Source organism: Meriones unguiculatus, chromosome 5 (assembly GCF_030254825.1).
Source record: "Meriones unguiculatus strain TT.TT164.6M chromosome 5, Bangor_MerUng_6.1, whole genome shotgun sequence".
In the NCBI taxonomy this organism is placed as follows: Eukaryota; Metazoa; Chordata; class Mammalia; order Rodentia; family Muridae; genus Meriones; species Meriones unguiculatus.
Window position 1 is genome coordinate 28615375 of NC_083353.1, and position 20913 is coordinate 28636287.

General features: G+C 41.9%; 1 protein-coding gene across 1 annotated transcript in view; it reads right to left on the reverse strand.

Annotated features, from left to right (window-relative positions):
• Fam81b (family with sequence similarity 81 member B) overlaps positions 1-16472 on the reverse strand; it is a 54839-nt gene extending 38367 nt beyond the window's left edge. Inside the window, exons 1-3 of the mRNA XM_060383383.1 lie at positions 16436-16472; positions 16173-16303; positions 13374-13438 (exon numbers count right to left, since the gene is read on the reverse strand). Coding sequence (XP_060239366.1) covers positions 13374-13438; positions 16173-16303; positions 16436-16472 — 233 coding nt within the window. The remainder of the gene's footprint in view (positions 1-13373; positions 13439-16172; positions 16304-16435) is intronic.
• Positions 16473-20913: the final 4441 nt, after the last annotated feature.

The window sequence follows — 20913 nt, forward strand, 5'->3', positions numbered from 1 at the left end:
AGGCAGACAGCTCCAAGCCAACATAGCCACGTCAGTGAGCCCTATGTTTGGTGAGAGACCCTGTCTCAAAATATAAGGGTAGAGACGATTGAGAAAGATACCTTATGTCAACCTCTGTCCAGCATCCACACAGACATACACATACTCATGCACGCATGCACACACATGTATGTCCACACAAAGTGACTGTTTGGACGGTTTCTGTGAGGTTCTGTCTTGGAAGAGTAAATAAAACCAGCTACTGCATAAGAATTTCATAGCCAAACAAACCTTAAAAAACATTATATACAATAACTCTCTCTTGGTGACTTACATTCTGCATTAGCTTATCAGTGTTTAACAGGATTATATTAATTTCACCGAAAAGGAAAATAGTTTATACACTAGGTAAAAGGCTGGCCGAAGGATCATTCCAGACACATGACTAAAGCACTTGATTATTTTATTCCTGAGTACAGTCACTTCCAATGTTCTTGAGGGCAGATTTCTGACCTCTTAAATGGCTACAATTTTGTTTGATTTATGTAGAAGAATTATATTAACCTCAAACTAGTCTGCAGTGCTATTCAGTTTCACGGGGACTTTTATTATGGTATCATAAGGGAGCCTTTTTTTTGGAGCTTTTGTTTAGCACACTGAGTTTCTGCAACAGTGCTTACTCTAAAGGAGTGTTTCTGTGTGAACCCTGATGTGCTCTGAAAACTTTGAGTATCAAGAGTGACACAAGGAAATGGGGACTTGGGGCTGTATAAACAGAAGTCTACAGAATGCTGCCCCAGCAGTGGCGTGGCAGACTGGGAAAGGCCTCAACTAAGGCAGGCTCCTCTGGAGTCCTGACCACCACAGAGCACACCTTTACCAGAAGCCTGAATGCTTTAACACTTCCGCACACTGTGTCTGTATTTCAAACAGAAAAGGAGGAGGGTGAAGAATATGATCTTTACCAGGTGAGCTTGTCTACCCGTCTTTCTTTAAAATGAGAAAGTTCTAGAGGCTTCATCATGACACTTCTGTCTCTTCCATTGATTCAGACTATGACCTATGGACACATTTTGTGACTTACAGACAGTTTGTGTAAGAACGAAGACTGATGAATCAGGCAGCCTGGAACTGAGGGGTTCTGCCAGCAATGTGCTAGCGAGCTTAGGCATTTCAAGAGAGATCTTCCAACCTTTGGATGATAAACAACTATGACCTTGTGAGGCAATCTGAGCCAGATCACCTAGTGAATCACTCTGGACTCCCAGTCCATAGAAACTGTGGGACTTGGCAGCAGATAAGAAATAGGGACAGCGATTTATCTGAAACATTGGTGGCCTGAGATTAAGATGGTGATTCTGGACACAAAGGGAAGACAGCCATCACAGAGATTAAGCACCCAGGAGTTAGAGAGATTGGAAATGAGCTTGGAAAAGGCTCATTCTACAGGTTCTAATTTGTGTTTAATGAGCAATGATTCCTTTAATCAAAATTGCAATTAAAAAAACACCAGATGTAGGGGAAGAGAATAACTCGAGATAGTTATATAAAGTTGCCCATTGGATAATCTGACATATTTCTAGAGATAGAGATTTAGGTGATATCTGAAAATTAAGTGATAGTTGATGACTTGGTGAGGAGGGGGAGCAATGAGATTGTGTGACTTGCTATGTGCCTGTATGTGCACATTGTGTCATGGGGAGAAGGCATTTTCAATGTTGTTTAGTTTGAGCCAGGGGCTAACCAGACTACATTTCCCTGCAATCTTATAGGCACCTGACTGGGATGTCTGTCAGCCAGAGACTTACAGTGCCTGAGCGGGTGGCTACAGAAGGGGGAGAGCAGCTGCTGCCGATGTTATGGTCTGATTGCATCCTCACAATCATCACTTAGAAAATAATCGAATTACCCACCGTGGCCCGACCCTCCTCCTGTCCACCTGGGCTGTGTTGTCAGCCTCGGCTCTACCCAAACCTAGATGCTGCCTGCCGTTGACTAGAGGGCCTGGACTCCGGTAGGAAGGAGTCTGTGGAGTTCCTGGAGCAGCTTTGGGTTCTATGGAAAATGATGCCTTTCTGTCTGCCTGTGAGTCCCAGTGACTGCAGAATCCCTGGTGAGGCTGCTCCCAAGACTACACAGTTCTAGTCTTAGCTCTAGATGATGCTTAAGGGGCCACATTTAGCTTTAGCTATCTTTAAAAAAACAGACTTTAAAGGAAGACCCGAGACCACTGCCAGGTCTAAAGGGAACCCCAATTCCCCTGAAAGCAGTGGCTAACCCCAAGATGTGTGTCTTTGCTCAGCTCAAGCTGCACCACAGGAGCAGCAGTTCTCAGGAACCAGTGAACTTGGTGTCTTCAAGGAAGGGCCACTTCCCTTGGCTATACCTGTGGTTGCAAGTCAAAGCCCAGGGTAGCCTCCAGACTTCCCCAGTAACTATCACACGTACCTGTTACAAATTTCAAAGCCCACCTGGCCTTTCTCACCTCCTCTTCTACCCTAAACTAGACGGTTCCATATGTCCTTATAACCCTCATGGTTTTTCTACTACCTGTTTCTCTAGCTCTGGGCATGGCCAGTCTGCTTACTTTTTTCTCTGCTCTTCCAGATGTGCTCTCTCTGTGAGAGAAACCATTTCAGGGGTTTCTTTGCTGTGTTCTGACTTACAACCCTGACAGATATACATCTGCCCTAAAAAACCATAAATCATCTGAGACAAAGCACAGAGCCAAAGGACCTGAATGATACAGTTCATTGGAGTAAATGATACAGTTTACAGGGGGTAAACTTTCTGGGTTAATGATAGTTTTGAAAAAAAAAAAAAATGCTGAATTAGCATGATTATCCTCTTCCCAACCTGAGAGAATTCCTATAAACACTTGGAAGACCTGGAGAAAGCATGCATACTGTAAGAAATTCTGGGACCCTGTGTGTGTGTGTGTGTGTGTGTGTGTGTGTGTGTGTGTGTGTCTAAATACGTTGATATTATAATGTGTCAGCCACTGTGCTCTCAGGAAAGAAGGGTTTATTCCCCTCACCTGCTGGGAGATCTCAGTAGGCAGATCTCAGCAGGTCATGTGCTCTGGGACTTTATTTAGTGGAGAGAGTCACCTTGTTAAGGTCATATCTACTGGGATGGCTTGCATGCAGTGTGAGAGCAGAAAGGCCTGGCTTTGCTTCAGTCAGGACAGCTTTGAAAGGCCATCTCCACTTGTTTGGAGATGCAGCCTGAGTCATGGCCACTGTGACCTGGGGTAGGAGACAGCTCAGCCTGGCTGTGGGAGGGTGGAGAGGAAGCAAGCGTTACCTGTGGCTTCTCTGTTGGCCTGCAGACAAACTACTCTTGAAACTTCAGACTTTCCTGGACTTTTGAGAACCACCTCTGGCAGAGTTCCGAAAAAGGCAGAATAACAAGAAACAGGAAGAGCAACTGACTCTGGATAGTTTCCTTCCTAGAATCCCAGCGCAAATGGCTCAAAAGCTCAACTGCTCTCCTCCAGAAAGTAAAGCCTTGGCAGAAGGTAGGTCCTTCATATGTCTGACAAAGCTTGTCTATGCTTTTCTGGAGCTTGGCGATTTAGCCACAGCTTCCCATTTCTGGACCTATGGTGTGAGAGAGACGTAAGATAAATATCTGAAGAGCCTTCCTCACCAGGACTGTGTGTAACAAACAGAGCACGTCTGTGATACACAAAAGAGGCAGATGGCATGCAGACAACGGAAGGGAGCAGAATTCTCCAGGCACTTTCTGTCCTTTACCTTCTACCTCTGGGAATGCCACTTTTTCTTTCTCAATAAACTGTTTTTATTTCTGTCATGATTCGTATGTTCAGTTCATTGTTCTGGGAGACAATAACTGGAAAATGTCATTAGGCATGCCTTCTACTTGTACTTATAACACGCCTCCTGGGTGTACGTGCTCCACTCCTGCCCAACCCTGGGGTTACAGGCGCCTGTCAGCACATCTGGCTTTTATTTTGCATGAGTGCCAGGAATCTGAACTCTGGTCCCCATTAACCTATCTCCCCTGCAGTGCCTGTGGAGGCTAGAAGAATGCGGCCAGATAGTCGTTGGCTGTCATATGGGTGCTAGGAATTGAGTGTGGGTCCTCTGCCAGAGCAACAAGCCATCTCTCCAGCCACTTCAGTTCTTTTCTGTCCGCTGGCACCGGACAGACATTCTTCCTACAGTACCCTCAGGAGGAGTGCATGGTACATAGGAGGAAGTTAAGCAATTATAGCTGACTAATTTCTCTCTTAAGGCTCAGTAAACAACAACAACAACAACAACAAAACAAGTCAATTAGGGTTTACATTTTGCTTTCCAGAGCAAAGTTAAGTAGCCTTGGCTCAGGCAGTATTGTTCTTTTCTATTGCCTATTATCCAAGAAAGAAGCAGAGGAGGAAGAGGATGAGAAGGAGGGATGTGCTAGGGCTTTTATTAGGCACAGTCAACTTACTCGTTTGGCTCAAAATGTTCTGGAAAATTACCAAATGGAATAGATACACATTCCTCTAAAACTGAACCATGCTGACAGTGTTACCCTTGATCCGGTGTGTGAGTCGAAGCAGAGTGGAAGATGATGCCAGGCCCTGCTGCTGGTGACATAACCTAGCAGTGATCTGTAGATTTGCACATTAATTTCTTTGAGCTAATGCTTCTTTATGGTCTCTAGGCAATCTGCAACCTGCATTGTCAATAAAGGGGATCTCTAGTTTTCAGTTCTAGACCATGCTTATAAATGACACTAACCCCTGCCTTGCCCCTTTAAGATTATTTTCTTGGTGTTTTCATTGTGACAGACACTGTTGATCACGTTCCTGAATTCCTAATGGCCATCACAAACTTCTGCGTGATTTGGTTCACGCGCCTGTCCCTTGTATCCTGTATGTTAGTTCCATTCTTTCAGATTGAGATGAGAGAGGTTTAGATGGAAACATGTGAAGCAGCTCTATAGAAGGAAACTTGCTTAGAGGATCTTGGCCTCCAAAAAGGAAGATGAAAATGAAGAACCAGCCTTTTCTGCTGTTGTCATGCTGTTTGGTGCATGGAACTGTTGAACTCATCTAGTGAGCACAAACAAAAAGGAAACACAGGGAAAAAGACAGAAAACAACTGGCAACTTGGCAATTTTTTGAGGCCCCCAAATTAACCAAACTCTAGATCCCATTGCTATTGTGGTTACATAAACTAATCGGTGTTTTTATAGTCCAGCATTTTTGCTTAGAGGTTTCTGTTATGTGCAGGTAAATGCAACTTTTCTGTACCTAGTGACTTAAAAATTACATTATTATTAATTTATTTTGTGTGTGTGCTGTGTGAATGCATATGTGTATGTCTATCAGTGCATGATGGCTACAGCACGTGAGCGGTCGTCCTGGGGATCCAATTTAAGTGGTCAGGATTACTGGTAGGTTCCTTTGCCTGCCCCTGTATTTAGTGATTTACCAATAAACATACACCAGTTACTTTCTACTCTACTCTGTGACTTAGTGTAATTCGGTGTTTCCCATCAGACATTTGAATTAGTGATACAGGAAAATACATTTGTTGATTCTACCATAGACCTGTTAGATCAAGTGGGTCAGGAGAGCTAGGTTGTGTGTGCATAAGGAAAGCACTTACATGATTTAAATGTACGCTAAGGACTGAGCACCACCGTGTCGGTTAAGACTGGTAGTGTGATCTGGGAGTAAGAGAAGGCAGGCTATATAACGAACTGCTGAAGTGTGAAATGAAGGCTCTCGAGTTCTGTAGACATTGTCAGAAGCATCTTTGCACGCTGGAAAGCATGCTAGTCTGAGGGAGCAACACAGACTCCACCACTTCAAAACCAAGAGTTACAGTTGTTGGCTCTTCAAAAACAGGGCCAAGAGGCCTGGCTCGCTGTTTGCTTGTAAGTGCTGTGACAGTGAGAGGCCTGTGACGGTGAGAGGCCTGTGATGGTGAGCCGGCTGGAGCAGGTGGAAGACCAACCAGCCATAGAGGTCTGCTACAGTCCAGGGTTATAAGGAGCCCCCGTATCCTCTCCTTGGGGGATACTGTAAGCTGTGATCAAGATTGTCCACAAGAAGACCAACAGAGCCACCTAACCTGGGCCTTGGGGGAGGAGGCTTGCAGAAATGGACTGGACCTGGGCCCCCTACACAGGTGTAGCTGATACATAGCTCAGTCTCCGTGTGGGTTCCCTAGTCATCAGTGGGGTTTTCTCTGAGAAGGATGCTGTTGCCTGCTTTTTAATCACTCCCCGTTGGCTGGGCTGCCTTACCAGGCCACAGGAGAAGAGGATGTGCTCAGTTCTGGTGTGACTTGATGTGCTGAAGTGAGTTTGTGGGGGTGTTGCTCCCTCTTTGAGGAGTCAGGGAAAGGGGAGAGGGGGAACAGGGAGAGAGGATTGGACTGGGAGGAGAGAAGAGAGGGGACTAGACAAGGATATAAAGTGAGTTAAAACAAAAAGATTGTTCCTACTCAGAAAGTGCAGAAGCAGACCTTTGTCAGAAGAGGGACCAGTGAGCAGGGCTGCCCCCCCACCCCCGCCGCCCCTGTCTCTGGTCCTGTCATAGCTGGCTAAGTTGTATTTCTATTCTATAGGGCATGTTACTGAAGCCTCTAAGGAGACAGCTCATACTGCTACGCAAATGTATTTTCTTGCACCATGGAGACACCTAAGGACTTACACAAACACTGGTCTATCTCTCTTCTCCTGTGGTTTTAAAGGCTTATTTCTAAGTTATTTTATATCTACAGAACTGCCTGGAGCATTCTTTCCTTGTCATGCCTAAGGCTTTCTGTTACCTAGCACATAATTATCATGCTTGTTAGTAATGCTCTGCAAAGCAATAACCAATGCCTTGTTAGCTTTAGTCATGGGATTCTTAATTGACAAAGGCCTTACTTTCTCCTGCCAATGCCCACTGCTATAAGGAAAGTGCTTTCCTCACTTCTGCAATAACTGAAGAACAAATACGAATATTTTTAATGTAATAGAAATTCCTGATGGAACTATGATTCAAACCACCAGGTTACTCCCAAAGGTGATATAACTGGAGACCTTTTACTGGAACTGTGTGCCTACTCTGGTTTTATAAACACAAACCAATAAACCAGATAACTCTAACTGACATGCTACACTAATGTGGCCTTGATTTAAAGTTGACCTCGGAGGGGAAGAAATAACTGAATATTCCAGACACCGGAGTTACTAACCACAGGATAAAGAAATCCTGGGGCCTCTCCAGAGAGGCTTTGCACCCAGCACTGACTAGTTGAATCTGAACAGATTTTCCCCAGACTCGAGAGTTCTGTTTCTCTGAGCTGGTGTGACTTACACCAGCTGTGCTGTGGCTGGCAGAGGCCCTGGTGCATGAGCCCTCACTTTGCTGCCTATTCTATCCCTATGAAGAGAGCACTAAATTTACTTAGGAACTTCTTATAACTACTGTGGAAACCTGTAAAAGCCAGAGACAAAAACATGAGAACTTAAGCCCTCTTCTGAGCACAAAAAACCACGCTGAGAAGATTTTTCTACACTTTCACAAAATCAACTTTAAGGAGTAGTTATCCTCAGAGCACACAGTGTACTGTAAGAAAATGTAAAGTAAAAATGTAGTGAGTATTCTGGTGGCTTACAAAAATAATTCTATGAGCATTTGGGAATGATGAATTAGAAAGAAATATTTATTGTAGTTTCTGCATTTCTTGTCTATAATCACCTATAGTTTCCCCATTTCTGGTCCATAACCATCTATAGTTCCTTCATTGCTGTTCTATAAGCACCTATAGTTCTGCATTGCTTGTCTATAAGCATCTGTAGATTCTCCATTGTGTGTCTATATCCATCTATAGTTTCTGCATTGCTTGTCTATAACCACCCAGTAGGTAGACTTGGGAGTCGGGGAAGCAAGCTTCTGCTGCTGAGTTTACCATAAGCCTGAGTGCTCTGAGGGCTGAGAGAGGCAATGTAAGTTTGGGGCATAGACCAGAAAAATAACCAGGACTGGTGGGGTTGGGCCAGTACAGAGCCTGCATGGGGACATCCCTGCAAAAGAGACAACTCCAAATAGTGGCACAGCCAAGAGGAGACTAGAGAGACTGGCCACGGGGCTTCCTTGTGAAAAGCTGTGTACTCTATGATGTGAACACCTCATATTCAGGTTTTAGGAGGATTGCAAAATGAAAGCTATACCTGATGCAAAGGACATCCTTTCTTCATGGAGATATTAGAGTGGATAAAGGTTGTAAGGAACACCCTTGTGGGGGTGGAAGCAGGGTGGACATCTGGGTGGAACACACAAATAAAATGTGTGCCTGCAGCAATTGGAGCTGAGGCTGTTTGGAGTTCCCATAGGGTTTGTAGCCTTGCTAAGACCTTTCCCATGGAAACTTTCTCCCTTCCTCTCCCTGACTCTCTTTCCTCTCTCCTCTCTGACTCTCTCTCTCCCCTCTAAATAACACATATGTCTATGTGACTTCAGTATGAAAAACATATATGGAATTGGAAGACCTGGGTTCAAATTCTTGTTATTTTTATGTAGCACAATGAGCTGACCTGTGGCCCATGAAATATATGTTGAAGTCTTAATAGCCTTTATATCAGAATGTGACTTCATTTGAAAGTAGAGTCATTGCAAATATTGCTAAGATGAGGTCACAGTAGAGTATCAGGGGCCTTGAGCCAATACGGCTGGTGTCCTTACATGAAGATGGCCTTGTGAAGGACAGAAAGGGGATGAGAGGAGAGGGAGAGATTAAAGTGAAACTTCTATAAGCCAGGAATTGCCGAGGATTGCCAGCTATCATCAGAAGCCTGTGGAAAGCTGTGCAACAGATTTGCCCTCCCAGCACAGACGAACCAACCCTGCTGTGAGTTTGACCTTCTGACTTCCAAGACTGTGAGATATACATTTTGTTTAGCAACAGCTGACTGGTGGTGATCCTCGCAGTCTGATATCAAGTTTTGTTAGTATTTCTATGCTTCTTACTCCACCCATCCTCACTCCCCCTGCATTCCTGCCTGACAAATGACCTTGGCCAGGTGTCTACATGCCCATATTCTGGTCTGCTCAAACGCTATCCTGTCAGCAAGCATTGTACTGGCAGGCTGACTAAAAATTTGTCTCTCTTCCTTTTCCAGAATTGAAGATATGTGACATGGGAACTTGTTTAATTTGCTCACTGGTGACTTTGCAAGTGCTGGCCTAGTGCTTTCATATACTAAGTGCTCAATAAACACGTAGGTGAGTAATCACCAGCTTCTGAAGGATGAGAAGGGACCTCAGAAAGTTCCAAGGTGAGGAAAAGAGAGCCAATTAAATAAGCATAAGAGATGCATGAGGACAACTTGCTTTCCATTCAGAATTAAATCCTGTGCGAAGGTAATATATGTTCTAAAAGTAGAACCCACCCAGCTTATCACATAGGAAGGTGTGGATGAAAATCATGGTCAGAACTGAGAAGTATCAAGAGTTCATCATTGATTACTTGAAACCCTGCTCTATTACACAGAAGGCAGAAACTGATCAGAGAATGGAAAGGGGCTTTCTTTCTCAGTTACAGCCGATTGAGCTACGGACACAAGAGCTCACTGTGGAAGTCCTGGACTCCATTTGTGTGCCTTGTACCAGCAGGAGAAAATTCATGAGAAACATGACTGTTCAGTCAAGTAAGCCTAAATGAGCATGTGTACACTGGCATAAAGTCCGTGTGTCTGCTTATTGTGAATTAACAAACAAGTATGTGCTTCAGAACGATTTACTGCCTTTGATATGGCGACATCACCATCGTTGTCCTATAAATACTGGCAAACATCATGCTCCCCCACACATGCATTATTAACATGACCTAACATTTAACAAATGTCGATAATTACATGGATTCTACTCCAATTGTCAGGCAAGAAAGAGTCCATGAACACAGCCAGTCTACCACCCTCTGTAGTGTGTATGTCTCTAAGCTAAACTTTTTTGTAGTCTAGGCAAGATCTCTTTTTTTGCTCAAGTTTTGCTTTGGGGGCTTATTATTACATTTTTAGTACAGCCTTTAAACATATCGATATTTGTCTATAAGATGAATCCCTGACGCGACGCTGTATGATGTCTACTAAGGTAGTTCAGTGAGTGGATAATGGCCTTTATTTGTCTAAGTGCCTCATTTGCATTCCAGGATGTCTGTTGCCAATTGGTGATTAAGAGGGTATAGTTATTTAAAGACAAAACCTGTTGAATTTTTTTGATTCAATCTGTCAATTCAGAATTCTGCAGTGATAGTTGCAATGTCTGAATAACATTGTGTTTTTCTGCTAGTCAGCATCCCATAAACACTCCTGTGCGCAGAGCTTACACAGTTCAGTCCTCCCAGCCACCTGCCTTTCTCCATTGTATTTGTCAGCTACAGTTCACCAAAAATTGATATTCAATGCACCATGATAGACTTCTGCCGGGTGATCAAAAAACATAAGGTTATGGAGCCTCTTTGTGTGGGTCTGCAGCCTGAGAGAACAGAAGTGAAGAGAACAGTAGATCTGAGCATCTCGGGTGGTAAATAAAATAAGCACATGACTTAGGCAGTGAGAGGTGGGTGTGAGTGTGACTGAGCTAGACATGAATGTTGGAGCCAGGCAATCTTTGTCTGACCTCCATTTTGCTGCAATCCACCTGGGTGAGATAGCTAAACTTAGAAAGGTGTTTACTGCCAAGCTTGGTGACTTGGAGACCCACACATGCAAGGACAGAACCAATTCACAAAGGATGAACTCTGACCTCCACATGGACATCCTGGCCCACATGCTCCCATATACATACATATAAATACATACATAAATAAATGTAATTAACCTTTTCTTGGCCTGAAACCCAAGATAATGTTTTGTTGTTGTTGTTTGGTTGGTTTTGGTTTTTAGAGACGTGGTTTCTTTGTGTGGAGCCTTGGCTATCCTGGACTAGTTTTTGTAGAACAGGCTGGCCTCAAACTGAGATCTACCTCCTTCTGCCTCTCCAGTTCTGGGATTAAAAGTGTGCGCCACCACAGCCTGGCTCAAGATAATGTTTTAAAATTTAAGGTTGTTGTTATTCACCAGTAGTTTATTCTCATATCTCTAACTTCAAACTAGACTTATCTTAATAGATCAAAGGAATAATTTCTAGCTTCCATTTATCACCCGAAGACAGGTGGAAATAACTGTCCTTTTTTTCTAGGATACTAAAGTTAGCTAGCATGTCATTTATAATTAATTTGGGGAATACTACATTCATTGATCCTAGTTCATTTATCTAAATGGCACATTTTTAAAACACTAAGAAAAATCATTTCTCCTGTTTTGATCCTCACCCCAAATGGTAAATCCATGCTCATGCATGCAATGGCAGGGTATGGAAAGCATGAAAAGAACTGAAACACTGGATTACTAAAATGAATTAAATTTATTTGACTGAGAACAGAAAAATTCTTAACTTAAATATTGCTATAAAAAAAGCAGAATTTAAAATCATCATTTTTATTGTCAAAGATGACTTTAAAAATCAGTCTACTGTTTATGATTTTTCTTCACATTTACTCATTTCATTTATCTGTCCACATTTCTTCTGTGGTTAGAATACATATTACAGAGTCAGAATTATTTTAAGGCCGCCGTAAACATCAAGAACTTGTGGTCCAACCTCCTTGTTTTACAAATGAAAAGAAGGAACTAAATATCCCAAGTACAGGGTTGACAGCAACAGTGGAAGGGCCCAGACTAAGTCGCAACTGCTTTGAATCTATTAACAGGAGTACAGATAAGACCCCTTTCATGTGCTGAATAGAAGACGGCTCCAATCCATATCATTACTCCTGAAACTCTAGAATGCCGGGATCATGTGCACAACAAGCATCCACCGATAGCTGTGTCCTAAGGACCAGAGCTGACCTACTCGTTTGGACCACCATGAATGGGCTCCAAGTATAGCACTGTAAGTAGGATTGTAGTGGAATTTGATTTTTTTAAAAAGTCAAATTTTGTAAAGGGTGTTGTCTCCTTAATTTCTTTCTCAACCCATTTGTCTTTCATATACAGGAGGACTACTGATTTTTTTGAGTTGATTTTGTATCCAACCACTTGGCTGAAGGTGTTTATCAGCTGTAGGAATTCCCTGGTAGAATTTTGGGGTCACTCAGGTATACTATCATATCATCTGCAAATAGTGATACTTTGACTTCTTCCTTTCTGATTTGTACCCTCTTGATCTCTTTTAATTGTCTTGTTGCTCTAGCAAGGACTTCAAGTAATATGTTGAAGAGGTAAGGAGAGAGTGGGCAGCCTTGCCTTGTCTCTGATTTCAGTGGGATTGATTTAAGTTTCTCTCCATTGAGTTTGATGTTGGCTCTAGGCTTGCTGTATATTGTCTTTACTATGTTTAGGTATGTGCCTTGTGTCTCTGACCTCTCCAGGACTTTAAACATAAATGAATGTTGGATTTTATCAAATGCTTTTTCAACATCATGTGGCTTTTTCTTTCAGTTTAGGGTATCAAAACATACGCTGAGACTCATAGCCAAACTTTGGGCATAGTGTAGGGAATCTTATAAAAGAAAGGGGAGAAAGAAAGACCTGGAGCTCCACAAGGAGAGTAACAGGACCAAAAAATCTGGGCACAGGGGTCTTTTGTAAGACTGATACTCCGAACAAGGACCATGCATGAAGATAACCTAGAACCCCTACACAGATGTAGCCCATGGCAGCTCAGTGTCCAAGAGGGTTTCCTAGTAATGGGAACAGGGACTGTCTCTGACATGAACTCAGGGGCTGGCTCTTTGATCATCTCCACCTGAGGTGGGAGCAGCCTTACCAGTCCACAGAGGAAGACAATGCAGCCAGTCCTGATGAGACCTGATAAGGTAGGGTCAGATGGTAGGAGAGGAGGACCTCCCCTATCATTGGAGTGGGGGAGGGGCATAGGAGAAGAAGAGGGAGGGAGGGTGGGATTGGGAGGGGATGGTGGAGGGGGCTACAGCTGGGATACAAAGTGAATAAACTGTAATTAATAAAAATAAAATAAAAATTTTTTAAAAAGTAAAATTTTTCTGATGATTAACATGTCTTAGATTTTCCCGGGTTTTCATCACAGTGACAACAACAGATCTGCTTGGTTTAATTTGAAATTTATAACTATGTATTATGTTATGTGTCAATCCCTGCCCCAGTTGTATTATTTCCCCACAGATCTACAAGGAGTCCTTGAAGTCACTTAAAGAGAAGGCAGCACCACGTGTTACCGTGAGCTTTGCCTGTTTGAGGCTGTTCAGGCTTTTCTGAAAGCACAGAAGTACTTAGGTGATTTCAAAGGTTTCATTCAACCAATCTAATCTCTACTGAGTCATTAAATGCAGTAAGTACTTAAAAGCATCAATTTATAGACTTACTTGTCAGCATATTCAATTAGATCTGTAGCGTTCTTGGTTGACATGTTGGCTGGAGATAATCTTACCTAAAACAGGTGACAGATTCAAAATGTGTCATGTGATGCTTTGGTGGGCTACTCTTCATCCAACTTGTCTTTAAGGAAATGTTCTTATTTAAAATAAAAGATATAGCACCAGTTAACCTTACATACGTCATGTTTGCATCATTGGTGACGAAGACTGAAATTAGGTTCTGGCGCTCTCCTAAAGAGCTTTGCTTCATAGGTTTGGTAACATAACAGGAAAAGCTTTTTGGAAGTTAAAGCCATACATCATTCCTAGATGAAAACTCTATGATTACTGACTGAGTTTTGAAAAAAGTCCAAAGACAGTCAATTATTCCTTACAGAGTAATTTCCTAGGGGAATCAGCTAATTTTCGAAACAGCCTCAAACTAGAAAGTAAGTAAATTGAAGTAATTTTGTATTCTAAAATAGCCTACATGTCAGATTATTATAAATGAAAAATAAAAAGCACAGAACAGCTATATGTATAATTTAGAAGCATGAACAAGTTGGCTATATGAACACTTAGCTAAAACTCTCTAATTCTCTATTTTCCTATTTCTAGAAGGTTCTATTTCTTTCCAAACATTGATAATTTGGTTACATTCCTATGAGGAAAAAAAGGTACCAAATATATTCACTATTTCCATATATGGAAGAAAACTAAAGATCTAATGCCTTTTTTTTTTTTTTTTTTTTTGAAGACAGGGTTTGTCTGTGTAGCCCTGGCTGTCCTGGACTTGCCCTGGACCAGCCTGGCCTTGACCTCACAGAGTTCCATCTGCTTCTCCTTCCAGAGTACTGGGATTAAAGGCGTGCACCACCACCACCGTCCACTCTAATGCCTTTTTAACGGTTTAAAACTGCAGCAAGTTTTATTCTAATTTTAATAGTCAATCACTGAACTGGATTCAGCGGAGGGAATGCAAGTGGTAGTCTTCAGTTAACAAATTAAACAAGATACGTTTGTTGGCGATTTTACTTGGGTTATATCACTGCATAGTAAAACAATAGAATAAAATATTAAGATTCTTGTTCAAAGATTAGTTCTTTAGCAAGTGTTAGTGGGATCAACCGTTTTCTGGCTTAGGGTCAAAACACTTCATTGCAAATACCCCTTCTCCAAATAAACTAAAATTGAAAACCAGGCAGCTCTAATATCGAGAAAGCTTGTAGTGGTCATGCTGGCTTGATCCCGCCCAGTTGGCAGGAGGCTATCAGAACGGCTCCAGGCTGGTCAGGATGGGCCAGTGAGCCCTGGACTACTGTGGATTAGGGTTTGCAAGAGCTTGGACTGCAGTCCAGACTCCCCACAACAGTGTTTCTCAACCTGTGAGTTGTGACCCGTTTGGGAGTCACATACTAGACATCTTGAGTATCAGATATTTACATTCCAATCCTAACAGTAGGAAGATTAGGGCTATGAAAGAGCAACAAAATAATTTTGTGGTTGGGGTCACCACAACATGAGGAAAGTTGAGAAGCCCTGCCCTGGATGATGCGCCCCCTGGATACGCGTGCATTTGTGATCTGGATGCCGTCCTATACCCCTAGAGGACCTGACCAGATTTTACCCTAGTACCTCTTCTCATTTCCTAGTGCAAATGCTTTGGGTCCTGAACTGGCCATTCACTTCAGGGCACATATTTTCTCACCTCTCCAAGGAACCCCAAGGGTAGTGGGAGTCTGGTCTTGGTGTTTCCTCATCAACTGATTAATCTTTGCCTTATGTATTTGATAACCAATAATGCTGTGTAAATATTTATGGAATGAATGTGTCCAAAGGAAATGAATTACTAGAATATTCTCATCACTTCTACTTATAATATATACATATTATACATAAAATATATATGCTTTTAACAAGAACTCTTAGAGGCTAAGATGTGTTTATATGTAAAAACTATTTCACAAATAACTATGAAATTTCTACCTACGAGTCAATTTTCATCATACACAATAGCATTTATAATGTTACAATTTGTATACTACAAAATTCCTCCACATATATTGTGATTTCATTTTTCTAATAGTTCTTTTAGATCAGTTTCATTGCTTTTTCATATATGACAGAAGTTCCTTTAACTTAAGATGACTCCTTTCATAGGTGAAGAACTTGAGGGTTGGGGAAGTAACAGATCACGTGATGATGATTGCATTATACATTGAGCCTCTTTTGCCTGCTAACACTCTACTTAAATAGCTCATCACAACTCACAATAAAAGGTAGGCCTAACTAACCTATTTTATATAAGAGGAAACTGAGGTTAAGCAACCATCCAGTTTAACACGGAAACTCAAAGCTCGATGCATGCTTGCTTTCTGGTACCGTTTTCATAAAAGGAGACTATAATAATGCTCAGCTGTTATTATACCTGCCAAAGTCCAAACCACAACTTGCTTTGCATGGTCTTTATCATTAATGCAAAGTATGAGAAGTACTGAAAAAGGAAATATTGCAGATGACTATTTTTTTTCTTAAAGAATCTTTATCATAATAAATCATTATCAAATTTAGAAACCTAACCCCCTATTAAAATCAGTCCAGTTAATATTTTTAGAAACTGAGATGATTTTTTTTTATGGTAGCCTTGCTCTGCTCAGTCACATTATCAAGGCAGAGCAAACAGGAACTGCAGAAAAACAAAAACGAAAGCCATTTTTCTTGTATTCCTTCAAACTCTAAACAACCCTGAGAGACTGAGAGACTGAACAAATTATTCCATTCTTAGCATGAATATCTGAAAGTACTTGCTTTCTTTTCTTCATCACTGACTGAGCCAGGAGGGGGGCCATCAGGTGGAGCAGGCTGTTCCTCGGCAGGCAGGGAGGCACTTTTGTTTACATCTGTATCTAGGCAACGAGAATGCAGACTCAGATCAGGAACTATGGCAAGTGGATCTTTGCATTGGCGGCATTTTAAAATTTGAAGCTAGTTTTTATACAGGTGGCGAAACCTAGAGAGGCTTCCAACTTGTTTGATGTTTGCCTCTCCTCCCCGCTCCACAGGTCCCTCACCTGCCAGCACCACATCTGCTGCTGATGAGCAGAGCATATCTCAACAGGGACTTCAACAAAGCACTTAGGAGCTTTGTTGAGGTCAAATAGTTCTAAAATATTGGGAGGTACATCCTATTGTGCCCAGGAGAAGAGCTGAGGGCCTTTGAGATTTTTTTTTTTTTTACTTTGTTTATATATAGTAAGAAATGTTAAGAGGGAAATATGAGAAATTTAAAGACTGAGTTGTCCAGGGATAAATACCTGAACTCATCGAGTTGATTTCCCAGCTTTACTGTTATTACTTTTTGTTGACTTTTTTTTTTTTATTTTTGAAAGGGAACAGAAATATGTTTTTCTTCTTAAAAAGCCAAAATACTAAGGAACCCTGACTGCATCAAAACTGAACTCTTCATGCTTCTGAACCATCTTCCCAGTGGCAGTTCAGGAGAATTGTGACTTAGGAGGGCTCTGTGATGTTAGCAAGTCCCTCTCATACCGCAAGTACTTAAGTCTCTAGGATTTATGGCATTTCTTTGGGGGAGGGGGTCATTGATTTCACCTGCTCATTTGCTTTGTCTGGTTGACTGAGAAGTGATCCAATGTTTCACACTCTACCCTAGATTTAGCTGATGAGCCTAACAAGAGTACAATTTCCAACAAGTGAGAGACAGAGAAAAGAAAAAAAAATTACTTTATTCCTTAATCTTTGTCTAAGTATGCTGGTTGAGAAAGCTAAATCTTTTTTTTTTTTGAGTTTTTTTTAACTTTTACTAATTACACTTTATTCACTTTGTATCCCCCATAAACCCCTCCCTCTGCCCCTTCTAATCCCCCCTTCCCTCCCCCTTCTTCACACATGCCCCTCCCCAAGTCCACTGATAGGGGAGGTCCTCCTCTCCTTCCTTCCGATCCTAGTCTATCAGATCTCATCAGGAGTGGCTGCATTGTCATCTTCTGTGGCCTGGTAAGCCTGCTCACCCCTCAGAGGGAGGTGATCGAAGAGCAGGCCAATCAGTTTATATGACATAAACTGAAAGCTAACTCTTTAAGGCCATTAGGGGACCATCACAGACAGTTCAGTAACAAAGGCAAATGGCATGGGTAAGACTTACATAAATACTGGATTTTGGCTTAGAAAAAAATTTTATTCAGTAATTGCAAAGTGAAGTGAATTAACTTAGTTTTAAAATGTTTTTCTTCCTCAGTTTCCCAGCCCAATTATACCTTTATCCCGCACCAAGTAAGATGGACACTAATCGGCCACTGAGTGCAATTAGGTTGTTCTGGATTCTAAGAGAGTGCCTTGAACCCTTGACTTCTATGCACTGTGGGCAAATATGCACCATCTCTCCAAGCTTTAGCTCACTCTCCCAGAAGAGGAACTGATAGTGATCCCGTCAGGCAGCTGAGTAAATGCAACACACTGTGTCAGCAGTACTAGGCCACTCCACCTGGGGAGATTCACTTGGTTCTGGAGTGTTCGATCCTATATCTGACAGAGGGCATATATCCAGTATATATAAAGGACTCAAGAAGTTAAACAGCAACATATCAAGTAATCCAATTAAAAAATGGGGTACAGAGCTAAACAATTCTCAACAGAGGAATATCGAATGGCTGAAAAACACTTAAAGAACTGCTCAACATCCTTAGTCATCAGGGAAATGTAAATCAAAACGACCCTGAGATTTCACCTTATACCCATCAGATTGGCTAAGATCAAAAACTCAAGTGACAACATGTGCTGGAGAGGATGTGGAGAAAAGGGAACCCTCCTCCATTGCTGGTGGGAAAGTACAAAGAAGTTCAGAGACGTTAAATAAGTCACATGAGTCAATGATGACGCGAACTTGCTCTCAAGTGTCTTAAACCTTACTCTTGTGCCCATTCCCCCAGCCCCACTTAGGACACAGCCAATGGAATTCTGCTAAGGCATGGAAATTTGTCCTACTTGCTAAAGTGGTTCTCTGTGTTTGAAACCAAAGGAAAGCAGAGTGTTGACATTTTAGCAAGTAGACCTGTAAAAGCATGTTTTTGTTGGCCGGAATGAAATGACTTCTCCCAGGACAGAACAAGCAGTTCACCTAGCAGCCTCGTTAACTCTGCCTTTGGACCAGAGCGAGTACATTCAATTCTTCCAGCTACTCACTGGAGGATAATCTTTTTAAAAAAAATATTTTTATTAATCCTTTGAGAATTTTATACAATGTAGTTAGATCGTATTCACCCCAGTTTCTCTCTTGCTGAAATACTCTCGAGTATCGGGCCTGCCCTAGAGTGCGGCTCACCTTCCCAGGGGCAAACCCTTAAAGAAAACTGACTTCCACGACAAGCAGCTACCAAATGCCAACAGATCCTTAGCTAGGGACAGGATTTTGCACCCACCCACCCACACATGCTAGAATTTTGTCTTGCTTGAGCTGGTAAAGGTGTTGTGTAAACTGTCACAATAATCATATGTGCAACTACCATAGTATGTCCAGAAAACATTTTTTTCTTCTAGCTATCAACTATCTCTAGCTGTTATAATCCTTTTGCCCCTCCTCCTCTACAAAAAATCAGAAACCCTGTGGGGAGGGGCATGATTTTTCTGTCCCATTTAAGGATGAATACTCCATAGTCTCTTCTCTACATGTTCCCAGCTGTGGATCTCTGTTTCAATGCCGTCTACTACAAAAAGGAGCTTCTTTGATGAGAGCCGAGAGATGCACTGATCTATGGGTATAGCGATAAGTCATTGCGAGTCATCTTAGTATTATGTCCATTTAGCAGAATAATAATAGCAGGTTTTCTCCTCAGGGCTGTGAGCTGTTGAGATCCAGGCTCCAGGCCATGAGAATGGTGCCCAGCATGCACGCCGTTTCATGGAGTAGGGCCTTCAATTAATCGGAAAGCAGCTGGCTACTTTCAAGAGGTGCATGTCACTATGGCACAGCAGCTTACCTTTCCAAGAAGGTCATTGTGATAGCTCAGAGGATTTGTAGCTGGGTAAGATTAACGATTCCTTCTCTAGTTCTGTGACTAGCACCTTCCAGCACTGTGAAAGCTAACCAATATTGATGAAGCTTCTAGGACAATTCCAGCTTGATCTCTTCACGTTTTATGACTCAGGTATGTTTTTTCCTTCAGTGATATGACCTTACTGGCAACTTCTAACCAAGAGCAGCAGCAAAGGCCTGTGATGTTTTGGGGGCCAATGGAACATCACTGGCCAACAACTCAACAAAAGAGGCAATCCGTTCCTGGTCTGGGATAGCCTGTGGGGTCTAGTTGGGTATTGTTCTCCTGTTATGGGGTTTCTCCTATTAAACTCATTTTCTATGTGTGTGTAACTATATGAGGAAGTTTCTACAGTAGTAAGTTTTCATGTGGCTCTTTAGAAAGTCCTTACTGTTATTCCTCTTCATATCTTTTCTTCTACCCTGCCCTTCCATCCCTGCCCCTAGCCAGTATTTCCTGTTTCCTTATTCTCCTTTTCTACTTTACGTCATTATATTCTATGGTCCCTACTTTTAAAATAATTTCCCCTCTTCTATAACCCCTTACTAGTTTCCTAACCTCAAAGGGTATTCCAAATCACACATATCTAAAGACTCAGAGATAACGTACACATATTAAAAACAATTGCAATGTTTGTCTTTCTGGTTCTGGTATACTGAACTGTATCCTTCATGCTGATTTTCATAGTGTCTCCCTCAGTTTTCTCTCCCTCCAGCAGTGAATAGCATTTCCCTTTCCCCTCATCTACCAGCATTTGTTGTTAATAAAAACAAAACAAAACAAAAGACAATCTTAGCTATTCTGTCTAGCGTAAGATAATATCTCAAAGCAGTTTTGATTTGCATTTTATTGATGGCAAAGGATGTTGAACAACTTAATGGCAGCCCACATATTGGGAAAAGATCTTCACCAACCTGACATCTGACAGAGGGCTAATATCCAAAGTGTATAAAGAATTCAAGAAAATAAAACCCAACAACCTAAATAATCCAATTAGAAATGGGATACAGAGCTAAACAGAGAATTCTCAGCAGAGGAATCTTGAATGGCCAAGAAGCACTTAAAGGAATACTCAATGTCCTTATTCATCAGGGAAATGCAAATCAAAATGACTCTGAGATTCCATCTTACCCCACTCAGAATGGCTAAGATCAAAAACTCAAGTGCCAACACATGCTGGAGAGGATGTGGAGAAAGGAGAACCTTATTACATTGCTGTTGGGAGTGCAAACTTTTACAACCACTTTGGAACTCAATCTGGCGCTATCTCAGAAAATTGGGAATAGCCCTACCTCAAGATCCAGCTTCACCACTCCTGGGCATATACCCAAGGGATTCCCTACCACACAATAAGGATTCTTGCTCAACTATGTTCATAGCAGCTTTATTTGTAATAACCAGAAACTGGAAACAACCTAGATATCTATCAACCGAAGAATGGATAAAGAAACTGTGGTACATTTACACAATGGAATACTACTCAACTATTTAAAAAC